Raw genomic sequence first — 14,598 nt, forward strand, 5'->3', positions numbered from 1 at the left:
AAGTGTTCGGTATAAGAAAACCCGATAAAAAAGTTTGCAGATTTTTTTTCCTCTCTCGAAATTTATTTGCAATAGAACGGAAGGTGCTGGCACAAGGTGTTGGTGTGCCTCGAATTTTGCCGTTCAACCAACAAAAATGATAGAATTTTTATGGAGTGCCAGCAGCATCCAACCAAGATACATACCATGGTTATGGCGTTATTGCAATTTTTATTCTAGCTTTCGTTTTACTCCTACTGGTCAAGAGACCATGGAATCAACTAGAAACAGCCACTTATGATAGACTTACTCAGAAACATGAATAACATGAATACATGCATCGCTGCCTTCTTTTCTATGTGCCTGAGGTGAATGGTGAGATTCTCAGTTCTCTACGTCTATCTCCTAAAACAAGCAATAACCGTAGCAGTATCTAGGTGCTCTCAGGACTAGGCTTGAGCTTCAAAAAGGCGTATGTCCAAACGTGTGTGGTCTGAAAATGACTGTGGTAGAGGGCGGTCAATTGGAAACAGCTACTGGAGTATATATACGGGTCAACTGGCAGGCTGAAGCATCAAGTAAGCATTTCGGCGTGTTTCAGCACGCTCGATGGCCATCGCGATGATAGCTGCATGGCAGCTTTTAGCCCCGCCAACTCGAAAGGCAGTTGGCCGCCGTGCCCCACCACCATTTCGTCCATTCCAGCGCCTGTGACACTTGACGAACCAGTGATCCTCTGTCCACAATCAATCGTGCGTCATGCTTCCCGAATCCCAGCATCTGAGGGATACACCACATTAGCCGCAATACACGTCCACACCCACTCTGTCTCTTGTTGCAATTACTGATGCGCCGATGAGCCGCCAAGCGCCTCCTTCTCGTGGTCGACTCCTCTGATCTTCGTCCAGAAACTCCGCCCTTTCGGAGTGATGACTGCAGAACGCTCGGCAGGGTAACACATGCCGGCCGCCTGGACCTTTGCCTACTCCAACCTCTCGCGCAGGCGGGGGCGGTGAAGGATCGGCCGCGGAAACTAGACAGGAAGGAGATTACTGCCCGCATGGTGTGCATACTCTAGGCGAGACGGAAAAGAAAATTACTGCTAGACATGGGGGATGTGCTCGAAGCCGAGGGCCTGATGGCCGCGAGCACCAGTGCCGCCCAGACTCCCACCCAGCCCGCGCCTGCGCCCTCGGCAAAACCCAGCAACAACGGCGGCAGCCTGCTGACGAGCAGCAATATTATCGATCCCTCCGCCAATAACGGCATCACTCGTGCCGACAGCAACAGCAACAGCAACAGCAACAGCGACGCAGCAGCAGCCGCCGCCGCAGTAGCGACCCCGACCGAGCCTTCCCAGCTGCCGCCCGTACTAGCCCCAGAGCCGGTATTCCCCTTGCTGCAGAACAACGCGAGTCAAGAGACGCTGTCGCAGACTGCTCCCCCGAAGCGAAACACCGGCAATGCGGCACAAGACGACACGGACGAGGAGCCAGCCGTGGCCGAACCCTTCGTGCGCACGCGCAGCCCCGACGACCCCGCCGCCTCGCGACAAGAAGACGCCCCCGCCGACGAGTACGACGGCCGCTCCATGACGCGCCTCTTCTATAGGATGCACAAGTTCACCCTCTACGAGACGGCGAGCCGCTACTACATTGTCGGCGGCGACGTCACCGAGAAGCGCTACCGCATCCTCAAGGTCGACCGCAACACCCACGAGCCCGACTCGGAGCTCACCATCACCGATGACAAGATCATCTACAGCCAGAAGGAGATGAACGCCCTGCTCGACACCATTGACGATGGCAACAAGGGCACTGGAGGTATCAAGCAGCGATGTACTACCTGGGGCCTGCTGGGCTTCATCAAGTTCACGGGCCCCTACTACATGCTGCTGATCACCAAGAAGAGCACCGTCGCCATGATTGGCGGCCACTACGTATACCAAGTCGACGGCACCGAGCTTATTCCCTTGACGCCGGCCAAGTTCCGACCTGATGTGCGCAACACAGAAGAACCTCGCTTCTTGGGTATCCTCAACAACCTCGACCTCACGAGATCCTTCTATTACAGCTACTCCTACGACATCACGCGAACATTGCAGCACAATATCAGTCGCGAGCGAACTGCGCTGGCCAATGGCCTGCCGGGAACTGTCAATGACGACTTCAACTCCATGTTCGTATGGAATAGCCACTTATTGCAGCCCGCCGAAGAGGCAATACCGCAGGCCTTCGATTGGTGCCGGCCTATTATTCATGGATATATAGATCAAGCTGCCTTGTCCATATACGGCCGCAGTGCCTACATCACCATTATTGCGCGGCGTTCTCGGTATTTCGCGGGCGCTCGCTTCCTCAAGCGCGGAGCCAATGACCTGGGCTACGTAGCCAACGACGTCGAGACCGAACAAATAGTGTCCGAATCTCTTACCACGTCTTTCCACTCGCCGGGCCCCAAGCTGTTCGCATCGCCCCAATTCACATCCTACGTGCAGCATCGAGGCAGTATCCCGCTTTATTGGACGCAAGACAACATCGGCGTGACGCCCAAGCCGCCCATCGAGCTCAATCTCGTCGACCCTTTCTACACTGCAGCCGCGCAGCACTTTAACAACCTCTTCGATCGCTACGGGTCCCCGATTTACGTCCTCAACCTCGTCAAGGCCCGCGAGCGCACACCGCGCGAAAGCAAGCTCTTGGACGAGTATACCAACTGCGTCAATTACCTGAACCAATTCCTGCCCAACGACCACAAGATCATATACAAGGCGTGGGACATGAGCCGGGCCGCCAAGAGCCGCGATCAAGACGTCATTGGCACGCTAGAAAGCATTGCCGAGAACGTGGTGACGACAACCGGCTTCTTCCAGAACGGCGATGGCGATATCTCACCTACGCACGTACAGAACGGCGTCGCGCGCACCAATTGCATCGACTGTCTCGACCGGACCAACGCTGCGCAGTTTGTGATCGGAAAACGGGCACTCGGACATCAGCTACATGCCCTGGGAATACTGGCCGACACAAGCATCGATTATGACACCGATGCCGTTAACCTGTTCACGCACATGTACCACGATCACGGCGACACCATCGCGGTCCAGTATGGAGGTTCCCAGCTCGTCAACACCATGGAAACGTACCGCAAGATCAACCAATGGACCTCGCACAGCCGCGACATGATCGAGAGTTTCAAGCGGTACTATAACAACTCCTTCATGGACAGCCAACGTCAGGAGGCCTACAACTTGTTCTTGGGCAACTATAAGTTCGCCCTCGGCCAGCCCATGCTCTGGGACCTCGCGACCGACTACTACCTCCATCACTCCGATCCGCGCGCCTGGTCCAACCACGTCCACCACGACTACATCCGCTGGTTCACCCCGCGCTTCCTCGAGCGCAAAAGCCTCGCGCCCTACGTGCCGCCGCCGTTGCTGGTGTCGTCAGCTGATAATAGCGACGAGGCTACTAATGGCAAGAAGAACAAGAAGAAGATGGCGATGATGAGGAAGCAACCTGCCTCCTTCTTTGATGACTACTGGCTCGAGTACTACCGGCCGTCTACGTTGTCATCCTTCCTTAAGATGTTCCCCTACAAGATGAACAGTACCATCAAATACATTCCCTTCAAGTCTACCCAAGAAGGGCGCTACGATCTCAGTCCCTTCCGAGTCCGCATCGAAGGAGGAGAACGGGGCGGCAATACCAGCGGCGGTGGCGGAGTTCCAGATCCTCATTCGAGTCCGCGGCAGAAGCAGCAGCAGCAGCAGCAGCAGCATCACAATGATCAACAGTACCACCAAAACAGCAATACGAACAATCAGCAGCTAAGTCAGCATAAGAAAAAGAATTCGTCCACGGCTAAGAAGGAGGTGACGATTGTAGATCCACAAGAGCGCTTACGTCGTCGCGGTGGGGATGAGGACATGGACGAGACGGAATCAGTCATGAGCGAAAGAATGGGCAACAGTAAGGGCATATCTATTCAGCGCTGGTTGCAGCCCAACGTGGTGGCCGACAACAACAAGGTGCCCGCCACGGCCGTGCCTCATAGTATCATGAAAGAACCCCGGCAGAGGAACTACTACAGCAGCAATAACAACAGTCGCGCCAGCAACAACTACTACAGCAGCACCACCAACGGCGGCGTGGGCGTCGGCCGCACTCTGGACGCGGCTCGTAAGCAGACGCCCGCCGAGAAGTCGGCCCAGGCCCAGCTCATATTCGCGAAGGTGGTGCACGAGTCGCTGCATCCGTCGGTCAACGCGCAGGATATGGACGATTATGCCCGGTATATATCGCATGCGCAGTCGCTTCCCTTGGTCGTGAGTTCCAATGAGGCGCCTGCCGATGTCGATGCGTCCGAGTACCGCGAGTATCTTAATGGGAGCTGGCAGGTCGATGGGCTGGCGGCGTCGTGGGCGAACAGCAATACGGCAGCGTCGTCGCATGATGCTTCGGCATTCGCTATGGATGGGAGTACTGGTGCTGCTGCTGCGCATGTGCCGGACTCCTTGTCGAGAAAGGAGCAAGATCTGGCGGCGTACTGGGATCTGCTGCGCGTCGGGGATAACCCGCTCACGGTCACGGAGGAGGATCTGCCCAAGAAGCGGTACAAGGCTTATCGGAAGTGGTTGCGCGGCAAGAGCTTGTTCAAGCAGCAGCCGCTGCCGAGCGAGAGCGGCATGGGACTCAAGGCGCAGTCTCACCAGCAGTATGTTGACTGATTGGTTGGTTGATTGATTATGGAGTACATATACCTACATACTTAGTTTACTGGGGATATATCGTGGCGCGCGAATAAGGGCGCGAGTAGAGGCTCCTTTTTGACGAGGGGCGACACGAGATCGTCGAGCTTCATGTCTGGTTGGTCTTGGCCGCCCGTGTTGTTCCGGATGATCGAGGACAGCATGGCGGCTGCTTTTGCCAGTTGCGCCTCGAGGTCCTCTTTAGTCGGCGTAGAGCTGTCCGATGTCCATGCATCTTCGTCGGCGATGGCCAGCCAGCAGACCGTGAGGATCCGGATGACCTCGTTCTGGTGACCAGATATACGCGGCCAGCAGCAGCGCAAAATGGCTTGCAAGAGCTGGATGGTGGCCAGTAGAGATTGGGTGTGCTTGGTCCCAAAGGGGTTGGTCATGATTTCGGATATCATGGGGAGGATGTCCTGTATGTGTGCACGAAGCGTTTCTTGTCAGCATGCGTGTGTCTTTAGATGCTTTTTGTTTTACGCCTTGCAGTTATCATTGTTTGTTGGCGTTTGAGAGGAGGAAGGAAGGAAGGAAGGAAGGAAAAATATAGAGGATGGGAAGCAAGAGAGAGAGGCGCACCTTCAGATATTTCACGCTCAATATACCCATCCCGTTTACAGCGTAACTCAACTTGTCACAGAATACCGATGTGAGTTGTATATGGTCCTTGGCGTGGAAGTAGCCGGTCAAGATACCCTCGCGGATGATGCGGTCTAGCAGCTTTCTCTGCGCCGGAGTCAACGCCGCCGTTGCCGTGTCATGATCCTGGTCTACAGCCGCCTTCGTTAGGCCCGCGAGCTGGAATAAGGCCGGGTACGCCGCGTTGAGGATAAGACGGGACTCGGCCTCGGGCGTGATGTTGGGGAGGAAATGGACGGCCGGGAAGACGGCGTCCTCGAAGACGGAGGCGAGGCCGACTTGGTCCATGAGGCCCGGCGGGCAGCCTGACCAGAAGCCGCCGAAGATGTTCAGGGCGCGGCCCTTTAGCGGGGTCTCGGATTCGTCGAGGAGCGTTAGGAGGACGGGGGGTGAACATGTGCCAGGACCTTGACAGTAGCGGTACTGTCGCTGCATCACTAGAAGCGGCGATTTGTTTGCTGGTAGTGGTGGTAGCTGCGGCGGTCACAGCCCATTCGAAGACGGTCACGGCGTAGACATGACTATACTTCCACGCCTTGGCGGACTTGTCTTCTAGAACCGTCGATGGCTGTTCCTCGACGAAGGCGGCTTTGCGGCCGGAGGCGGTGACGGTGGAGGGACGGGACTTGGAGAAGAGCGGGCGCAGGTGCTGGGTTAGGAGTGTGTCGGTGATGAAGTCGCCCTTGCTTAGCTTCTTCCCTGCGGGAGGGTCTCGGGGGAATTGCGACTGCAGCAGATTTCGGGCTATATCTGCCGAGGTATCGCTGGTCCAGGGATCTTGGGGGTTGGTATAGGCTACCACGGAGAGCAGGGCTGAGGGGCTTAGGGTGAAAGGGTGGCGAGTGGTGAGGGTGTCAAGGATGTTCAGGCCGAGTTCTCCTTTAAGTAGGAACTGGTCTTGGGCTGCAGAAGCTGGATCTGGTGGGAAAGTCAGTGTTATATGCAAAATGGGGCGGGGGGGGGCTCATGTTGAGCGCGCATACATACCCTCTTCTTCATTGTCGTCGTCCTTTGGCATCGGCACCACCGGGAGAATGATGCGGCCAACATAGTCACTTATCTCCGACAGCGGTGAAGATATGTCTTCAGTCTCCTCTCGAGAAACATCCTGCTTGCTGTCAAGACAGGCCTGAATGGCACGGAGAGACTTGACGGTATCCTGTGACGGAGGTCAGCAAACGGTCATTTGTACGTCTCCTTACAGCATCAAAGGCAGTTCATTGATTCTCACTGACCGACACGGACGACAATTTGTCCAAACCTGCTGCAATGTCTTGCGCTTTCAAGCCAGAGGGTACGTCTAGAAACAGTAAATGTTAGCACCTCTCATGAACGTAAGCCAAGGGATCATACTCACGCTCGACAAGCTCCGGGCCAGTGCGAGATGGGGATGATCCCGTCGCATCGCACTGCTCGACTGCCTCCAAAATCGCGTCCATCGTTTCTGGGTTGCCAAATTGGAGCGACGCAAACGCGAAACGGGCACTTCTCTACAGTTGCGGAGAGGAGCAGTGAGGCGATTTTGAGGATGGAGATAGATGGTAAATACCAAATCTGATCTGCTCCTTGCTTTCAGTGTGTTGCTTTGAAGTGTGCTGAGAGAATGTGGAGGCCAACTGCCCGCGGCGAGTTACTGTGAGGTACGACATTTCCATGTGGGGCATAGCATTGAACATTGAACACCCAAGGAATTGCCATGAGTAAAACTTCCCAAGTCAACGATTTTCAGGAAAAGCATTCACGCCTTATAACACTACAACCTATAGAATTCTAGGTATATCGGTTTATATTTGTTCTTGTCCTCAGTGTCTTGTTTTCTTTCTCCCTAGCCCATTTGGTTCGGTAAGACCATGACGCGTCTAAGTCCCCCTCGCCTTCAACAAGCCACCCTGAGATTACCGACCCTCAGATGAAAACATGTGCAGCCGGAAAGCAAAGTGCATTTTCTCGCCAATCATAGTCTATGGGTATCGTGTAAGTGCCTTTTCCGCCCTATTAATCTCCAGATAAGCGAATCTTCTCCGGAACCGGAAGCTCAATCTCGAGATCCTTCGCCTTACTCCGGACCTCCTCAACAGCACCCACCGGGTCCGTCGCCTCCGGGTTCCGCAGCTGCCACGCCACACAGACCTCAAGAGCCCGTGTCATCCACGGGCCCGGCTTTATGCCCAACTCCTTCGCCAGCTGTCTCCCGTCAATGAGGCGCTTGAGCATCGGCGCCTCCATCACATCAATCTCCTGCAGGTGGTCCAGGAATAGCTGCCATCCCTTTAGGAAGTCCCGCTCCTTATCCGTGTCCTTCGTTGTCACGTCAAGAACCTGCCAGGCTTCTACCAAGAACGCCGAGAGCACCTGCAGTCGCCACTGGCCGCCGCGAGCCTCCCAGTGCCGGATGGCCATGCCGAACCGGTCTCGCTCGTTGATGTATGGCTCCTTCGCGCAGACGGCGTTCTTCAAGGCCATGATGTCGGGTCGGTGCCTCTCGGCACCCGTGATGACATCGCATACCTTGTTGGGCGCCTTGATTCCCTCCCTCGCGGCGAGCGTAGCGTAAGGAGGGGGCTGCTTGCCCGGCTTTTGGGAGCTATTGACGAAAGGAGACCAAGGCACTACGGCGGCCATCACCCAGCTAAAGTAGGCCGCCTCCTTCGTGTGGACGAGCACATCGTAGATAGAGCCTGGTGTCCGGGCTTCCCTCAGTCGGTCAAGACACTCGTATACTGTTCGCCAGTTGGAGATGTCAGGTTTCGGTGCATCAGCCTTGCCCGGGTCAGTGAAAACGGTATGATAAAGCCCAAGGGTGTTGATGCGCTCCAGCGCGTCTCTGGGGTGATCGCCTGCCGAAACGAGTTAGAATCAAAGTCTGCAACATGATCAAAGCTAACGGGGTGCTTACCTTTCAGCATCTTCTCTACTTCCACACCCACCCTTTCGCGGCTGATTTTGAGACGCAGAGCCTGCATCACCTTGCTGTCGCCCATCACCTTCTCGGCATTAGGATCAATAGTGAACTGAAGCCGGCTGGCAAATCTGACCAGACGCAGCACTCGAAGGGGATCGTCCATAAAGGTCTGGAAGGGATCGAGGGGGGTCTTGATCAGTTTGTTGTCCATATCGGCCAGGCCACCCGTGAAATCCTCGACTTTGCCCGTGTTGAGGTTGTAGAAGAGCGCATTCACCGTCGCGTCCCGGCGGAGCGCGTCCTCTTCGGCAGTGCCAAACTCCACCTGGGGATTCCGGCTGTCCTCGCTATAAGTCTCCTTGCGCAGGTTGACGAAATCCACGTCGAAGTCGAAGAGCTTGATGGTAGTAGTCTCCAGGTGCTTGGACTTCTCCGGGTTCGCCGCAATCTTGTGCAGGTTGCCGATGTCCGTCTCCGTCACGTTGTGCTTTTCCACCATCTCGGGGATCTTGCACAGCGCCACGATCTCGGCGCTGAAGTGCGCGCCGGTCATGACGTTGATGGCGGTGTCGATGTCGTGGGACTGGATGCCCAGCAGCTTGTCGCGGACCCAGCCTCCCGCCCAGCGCAGGATGACGGGGTCTCGGCCCTCCTGCGTCTCGTTGACATGACGGGCTACTTCGAGCAGAAGCGACTTCAGCCTCTCTTCTTGGGGCGTCAGTTGGATGATGGTGGTAGCCGTGGGTTGTGCCATCTTCCGTATTTGTGGCGGGCGGCTAGCGAAGTGTTCCTTTTCCGAAGCGTCCGACTTTCGCTTGGACATGAGGGCCTTGATGATGGGATGAGAGATAAAGTCAGAGTAGCGTGATCCAGAAACGAACCGAAAGAGCGGGTGGGTGAAAATGTATCGCAATAGGGGATGCCTCATTGGCTTTTTCTCAGATGACTCAGATCATTGGAGTCATGCAAATCGTGTTGGATGCGAGATCCAGAACCAAGCTTTCACGCTTGAGAAAAATCGAAGCAGGACTTGGTTGGATTGACAATGTAGCAACCAGGAATGGGCTTCTCGAGTGAGAATTATCTACGTCGTCTTGCGATACGGACGCAGTTCAGCTGCACGTCTTTGTTCTATGGTTGAGCCGATGCGGCTTCTATCGCAGGCTTGGCCAGTCCCAAACACCGAAAGCAGCTGGCGCAAGCTGGTCGGAGCTGGAGTGAAGTCATTGCCAACTGCCAGCAACCAAGCTTGGTACTGTCTACTGTAGCAGGAAAAAAACTGCCCCGCCCCCACCTGAGCTCGTCTCCCACCTTTGAAATAAGCTTGTGGTCACTAAGGTTGTAAGGTAGGGCCGTTGGAAGAAGCAGCCCATCACATCCAAACAACCTTCAAGTAGGTGTCTGTCCATCATGACCGTCTCGAATGATGATGGTCTGTCTTCAGCCTAAGTACGCTGCTTGAATTGTTTTGCGTTCATCACAAGGCCATCTCGGCCGGTCTCTTCTTTCTATTGCATCATGGAGCAAGCAGAGAATGACAAATGCTCACTCTGTACCGCGGTCCCTGTTCTTACAAGCTGGGGGCTGGTTGATTGTTTTGGACAGTGCTCAAGAAGCCAACCGCATCTGTGCTTCCACCATCCAAGACTTGACATGCCTGGTCCACCCAGCGGGCTGTGCAACGTTTCGATGGCTTACATAGATCCGGGTCTTCTTCAGGTTGTCAAAACGGCATTGAAGGCTGCCAGAATTCGAGCCATCAACCTAACTGCCAGCTAACCTAGCGCAAGGAAGAAGTCGATTGGAGTTACCGGTTCCCGTTCCTGTTTGCTGTACCATGTCGGTTTCATGATTACCACAGCGGTGCCCCTGTCGGAAAGGGTAGCACGAGAAAACATGTTCGACAAAACTTATCGTTCCGGCTTGCATTCCGCAGCTGCAGTTTCGATTTGCAAGGCTCCCTGTCGTCAGTCACATCAGGTCTTGCTTAGTTGCTCCTTGTGGCTCCTAGCCTTAGCCCTCTCGACCTCACGAGCAGTAGCATCAACCATTGCAGCCCACGGTCCGGAAGACTGTCGGCAATCATGGCCATGAAACCTGCCAAGATGGCCATCCAGGTGAACGTCAAGACTTCCCGGCTGCACATCCTCGATTCTCATTGGCTTCTTTGGTGAATATTAGCTAAACGTGATGAACGTGCGAACCTGTCGTCGGTTCAGGTGGCAGTGCGTGGCGTGCAGCGTCACCTAAGCTAATGCCTTCTTCTATGTAGGGGTGTTCGGTTTCAACCCCCACAAGCCCGGTTTTATCCTGTTTGACCAATCGCAACCAGAAGCCGGCGGGAAACATCCCCGAACCTTAACCAGCTCCCTTTAGGTTAAGCTTAAGCAACTCTTGACCTGGGCTGATCACTGCCACCCCGGTGCCTGGGCCGATCACGCAAAACCGTGGTGACATCCTGTGGCGTCCACGCTCGGATCAGGCTATCGACGGTGACACTCTCTTCCGCGACACGCCCTCTCTCCCCCTGCAGCAGGGACCTCCTGCCTGTGCATGCTATGGGGTTGTTGTGGCGTATCCACCAAATACGGACTGACATGGCCAAGCTCAGTTCGGCTCCGTTGAGATCGACAAGCTAGCTGCCTCCTTCTAACGGGCGATTGCGGGAAAGCTTGGTACTTCAACAGTCCACTGCCTCGAATGCGATTGGCTAACCAACAGGTGCCAACGGGCATCCTGGCTACTACCCTATGAGTGGTATTCAATGTTATTACTGCTGAGCCTCATAGTATATCCCCCGCAATCACTGCAATGGCCGGTTGTTCGGCCGGAATGGGTGATATGCTATCTCCATCCTCTCCATTCCCGCAGTGTTCTGGCCCGCCTACGATGCCAGGGTTCCTCTCAACTACGAGCAAGTAGGTGATGCTCGGACATGCGCCATCCCATGAAGCGGGCTGGCTAGAAAGTCTTCCGATGCAGGGCGGCTGTTCCTCTGGACCATTCTCACCGTCGTCCGATGTCCCTCGACTACTCCTGTGTGCGTGAGCAGTGAAGCTATGTTTCCCATTCGCCTCCTGGCCTCCCTCATCGATGCCTTGTGGAAGCTAGAGTGTAAGAGATGCTGGGAGGCCTGCCTGTCGTAGCCATTCTGGGGAACGTCTAGGACTCCTTGTCATGCCGTAGACCTGACGAGGACCGTGAGCGGCCTCTCAAAAACCGGAACTTACATGCCGGAGGGTATCACCACGCGAGACCTCATCTGGTCGATGATTTTTATAAGAAGGGCGTCTGGTCCGGCAGTATTTGTGTTTCTCCTCCCATCATCATCATCAGATCATCAGCAGCTTCATTCATCCATCCAGCCTCTTTCCGCTTCTTCTTTCCTCTTCACCTTCTCCCTTTCCCTCTTTCTACTTCTTCTCCTGCCGGTCAGGTCTTTCTGTTAGCGACTTCCATCCCGCTTCTTCTTTATCAACATCATCCACACATTCAATATCAACATGTCTTCGTTCAAGGCTATTGTCGCCCTCGGGCTCATGACCACCGCCCAGCTTGTGGCTGGTCACGGTGCCATCATCAAGGCCGTCGGTAATGCCGGTGGCTCTGGCAGTAAGTAGTTGCCCACTTCCAAGGAACCAGCACCTCGATCACATACTCACCCTTCTCTCCAGTGGCCCTCGGCGTCCAGACCGACACCCCCCGCGACGGCACCCGCCGCAACCCCTTCCAGCAGGACTCGACCCGCTTCAAGGGCGACAACAAGGCCACCGTCGGCGAGACGGTGGGCGGGGGCGACAACGACCTCGAGGCGGGCACCAAGGCCATCATGGCCGAGACGGGCACGCAGCTGCCCCAGGTCACCGCGGGCGGCGAGCTCGAGATGACGCTGCACCAGGTCAACGCCGACGGCGGCGGCCCCTACACCTGCATGATGAACTCGGACGGCACCGCGGCCAAGTGGACCGACATCCAGGTCACCCAGAGCCCGCCGGGGGAGAACTCGCGCAACCGCGACGGCGCCAAGACCGACTTCCCCCTCAAGGCCGCCATCCCGGCCGATGCGTCTTGCACCGGCACCGTCGCGGGGCAGAACAATGTCTGCCTGGTTCGCTGCCAGAACGCGGCGCGGGCTGGGCCCTTCGGTGGTGTCGTTCCCGTCCAGAGTAAGTCGACAGCTCCTCACCACTCTCGTAGTCATGCATACCTGCCAATATCGACGCATACTTACTAACACTACTTCTCGCCAGTGGCCGGTTCCTCCACCCCCGCCGCCGCCCGCCGCGCCCTGGCCCAGGCCATCAAGCGCGACATCCAGGAGCTCAAGGCGATGCAGAAGCGCGCCAAGACCTTCTCGCCCGAGGATCTCGCCGGTATGTACGACGAGGAGGACGAGGACGAGGATGAGGAGGAGTAAGCGACCAAACACCACGACAGTGAAGAAGATGATGATACCCTGCACATTTCTGGATGATGATGATGATAGTGTGCTAGGCAGGGATGGATGATCCGTACATATGCGATTTTGAACTCCTAATTTTGTTTTATACCTCCTTTTTTTTGTAGATACCTCCAAAGGTTCTTCGATCCTTTCCCAGTGACGGGCGACCTCGATGGTTATCGTTACCGGGCTCTTGGGTCAAGAACATGATACAATCCTTTTACCAATACTTATTTGATTCCATGCTCTGAAAACAACATCGCAACTCCTCCATTCGACTGCAGCCTTCCAGAGATCTAGTTGCATCGATATCCCGGCCTGTTGTCGAATAACACAGGGATAGTAAGTGAACCATTTCTGGGGTCTAGGCCAAACATTGCGGGGAAGTGGGGTCGATATTCCATCATGTTGCGCTATCACGAGATCCGCCACCTGGCTAGGCTGGACAGCAGGCTCCGACAGCCCATCTCTAAGCGTGTTCATTCACTACCACTAGGGTGAGCACCTTCACGTTAAATCTGACGACAGACGAAGGAGGCGCAGTCGGATTTCCGCTGGCTGCTAGAGGCAGCTTTGAAGGCAGGCAGATGGGTGATGAGCAATGCTTGGTTCTCTCTGTTGATGGCATCACCAGGACCAAGAGTCAACTTCCTCCAGACTTCGGAGCCCGACGTCGTCGACGTGACCCCCGCGAACGTTAATGTTCCGTATCCGTCTTCGTTCTCAGCCCCTCCCCCGCCCCCCCTGCCCATCCATTTTCGCCGCTTCATCTACGCGTGCATAGCCGCAAGCTCCCCATTCGTCACACCCACAGTAGCGAGCCACGGTAGGTCACAGCCGGACCAGGGCCTGTAGATATCGTCTAACATGAGCTAATCTGATCTGGGCTGCGGAGGGGGTTGCCCATGACGTCAAACCAGTTAGGAGAAGTGCATCATCGCACCGAAGCGAAAGAAAATGGCGGACAGCGGAAAGATAAGAAAGGTAAGAAAATGTCCATGTCTGCCAATCCCGATTGACCGGCCGGCCCTTCTGGTCCGGTCTGCCTATCACTCAGGTAGAAGGCCTCAGCCACCGACGCGTTTGCTCGTCAGGCGGCCGGGCTACCTCTCTTGGCATACCTCCTCGTGAATGGCCGGTTCATGCTCGGGGTGCATGCTTTACAAGTATACCAGTAGAGGCTGGCAGTCTGTCTGATATGTAGTGCAGGCTGTACAGCAACAGCTACTGCTGCTGGGGGAGCTATGACATGGTTCGTCTGGGCAAGGGAAGTGAATGCGTAAACCTGGGGGCCAAGTCTACAGGTACTTAGCAATTGAGCTTGCTAGTAGTCAAGCCCCCTCCGGCACGCAGATCTGGTCCGGGGCAAAGGCGGGGGCATCAACAACAACGTGGAAACGAAATGCAACGCAAGCCACCGAGCCTTTGTCTCATGGCATGGCCATCATGGTAGTAGAGCGCGAGCGGTGGTATTTCCATGTCGCGATGGCCACGCAAGAAGCCACGTTCCAACTCTAATCTATCATTCAAGGAACTTCTACAGTGGGCAGACCAGAGAGACAACAGGAATGCAATCATGGTGGGTTGGTTGGATAAACGACGCATCTACCGAAGCGGCTCAGAGTAGAGTGACTGCAGCCTGCAGCCTGCCCCTCTTCCCTCTCAAGAGCTCTCTCGCGGAGACTCTCCATCTGCATGGGCCAGTCCGGCAACTGCTCCTGGTATCTATCCTACTGTACTTGCCTACACACCTTTGAGGTGGCTGCAAGTCGCAACCTCTTCCGTTTCACTATTGGGCAATACATCATCGCACTTGCTTACATAGTCCACCTGCACACATTGACTTGTGAGCTGGCACGCGGGCGGTGAGTACTACTATGTGTC

The 14,598-nt window shown here is 55.5% G+C and overlaps 4 protein-coding genes across 4 annotated transcripts; 2 read left to right on the forward strand and 2 right to left on the reverse strand.

Moving 5' to 3' along the window:
* Positions 1-1,087: 1,087 nt before the first annotated feature.
* PG986_005151 (SacI homology domain-containing protein) lies at positions 1,088-4,708 on the forward strand (the record flags this gene model as incomplete). The annotated part of the gene is made up of 1 exon (XM_066841373.1): positions 1,088-4,708. One exon carries the CDS (start codon positions 1,088-1,090, stop codon positions 4,706-4,708), a length of 3,621 nt encoding a protein of 1,206 aa, XP_066701235.1.
* A 41-nt stretch (positions 4,709-4,749) lies between these two features.
* Positions 4,750-6,810, reverse strand: PG986_005152 (uncharacterized protein; the record flags this gene model as incomplete). Its single annotated transcript, XM_066841374.1, has 6 exons — positions 4,750-5,148; positions 5,312-5,800; positions 5,859-6,289; positions 6,359-6,530; positions 6,607-6,671; positions 6,729-6,810. 6 exons carry the CDS (start codon positions 6,808-6,810, stop codon positions 4,750-4,752), a joined length of 1,638 nt encoding a protein of 545 aa, XP_066701236.1.
* Positions 6,811-7,366: 556 nt separating this feature from the next.
* Positions 7,367-9,096, reverse strand: PG986_005153 (uncharacterized protein; the record flags this gene model as incomplete). The annotated part of the gene is made up of 2 exons (XM_066841375.1): positions 7,367-8,208; positions 8,268-9,096. 2 exons carry the CDS (start codon positions 9,094-9,096, stop codon positions 7,367-7,369), a joined length of 1,671 nt encoding a protein of 556 aa, XP_066701237.1.
* A 2,680-nt stretch (positions 9,097-11,776) lies between these two features.
* Positions 11,777-12,690, forward strand: PG986_005154 (mas3 protein; the record flags this gene model as incomplete). The annotated part of the gene is made up of 3 exons (XM_066841376.1): positions 11,777-11,885; positions 11,948-12,439; positions 12,524-12,690. The coding sequence occupies 3 exons, from the start codon at positions 11,777-11,779 to the stop codon at positions 12,688-12,690; spliced, it is 768 nt and encodes a 255-aa protein (XP_066701238.1).
* Between the last annotated feature and the right edge of the window lie 1,908 nt (positions 12,691-14,598).

This window comes from Apiospora aurea (genome assembly GCF_038362705.1).
Source record: "Apiospora aurea strain CBS 24483 chromosome Unknown utg000004l_segment0_segment0, whole genome shotgun sequence".
Lineage (NCBI taxonomy): Eukaryota > Fungi > Ascomycota > Sordariomycetes > Amphisphaeriales > Apiosporaceae > Apiospora > Apiospora aurea.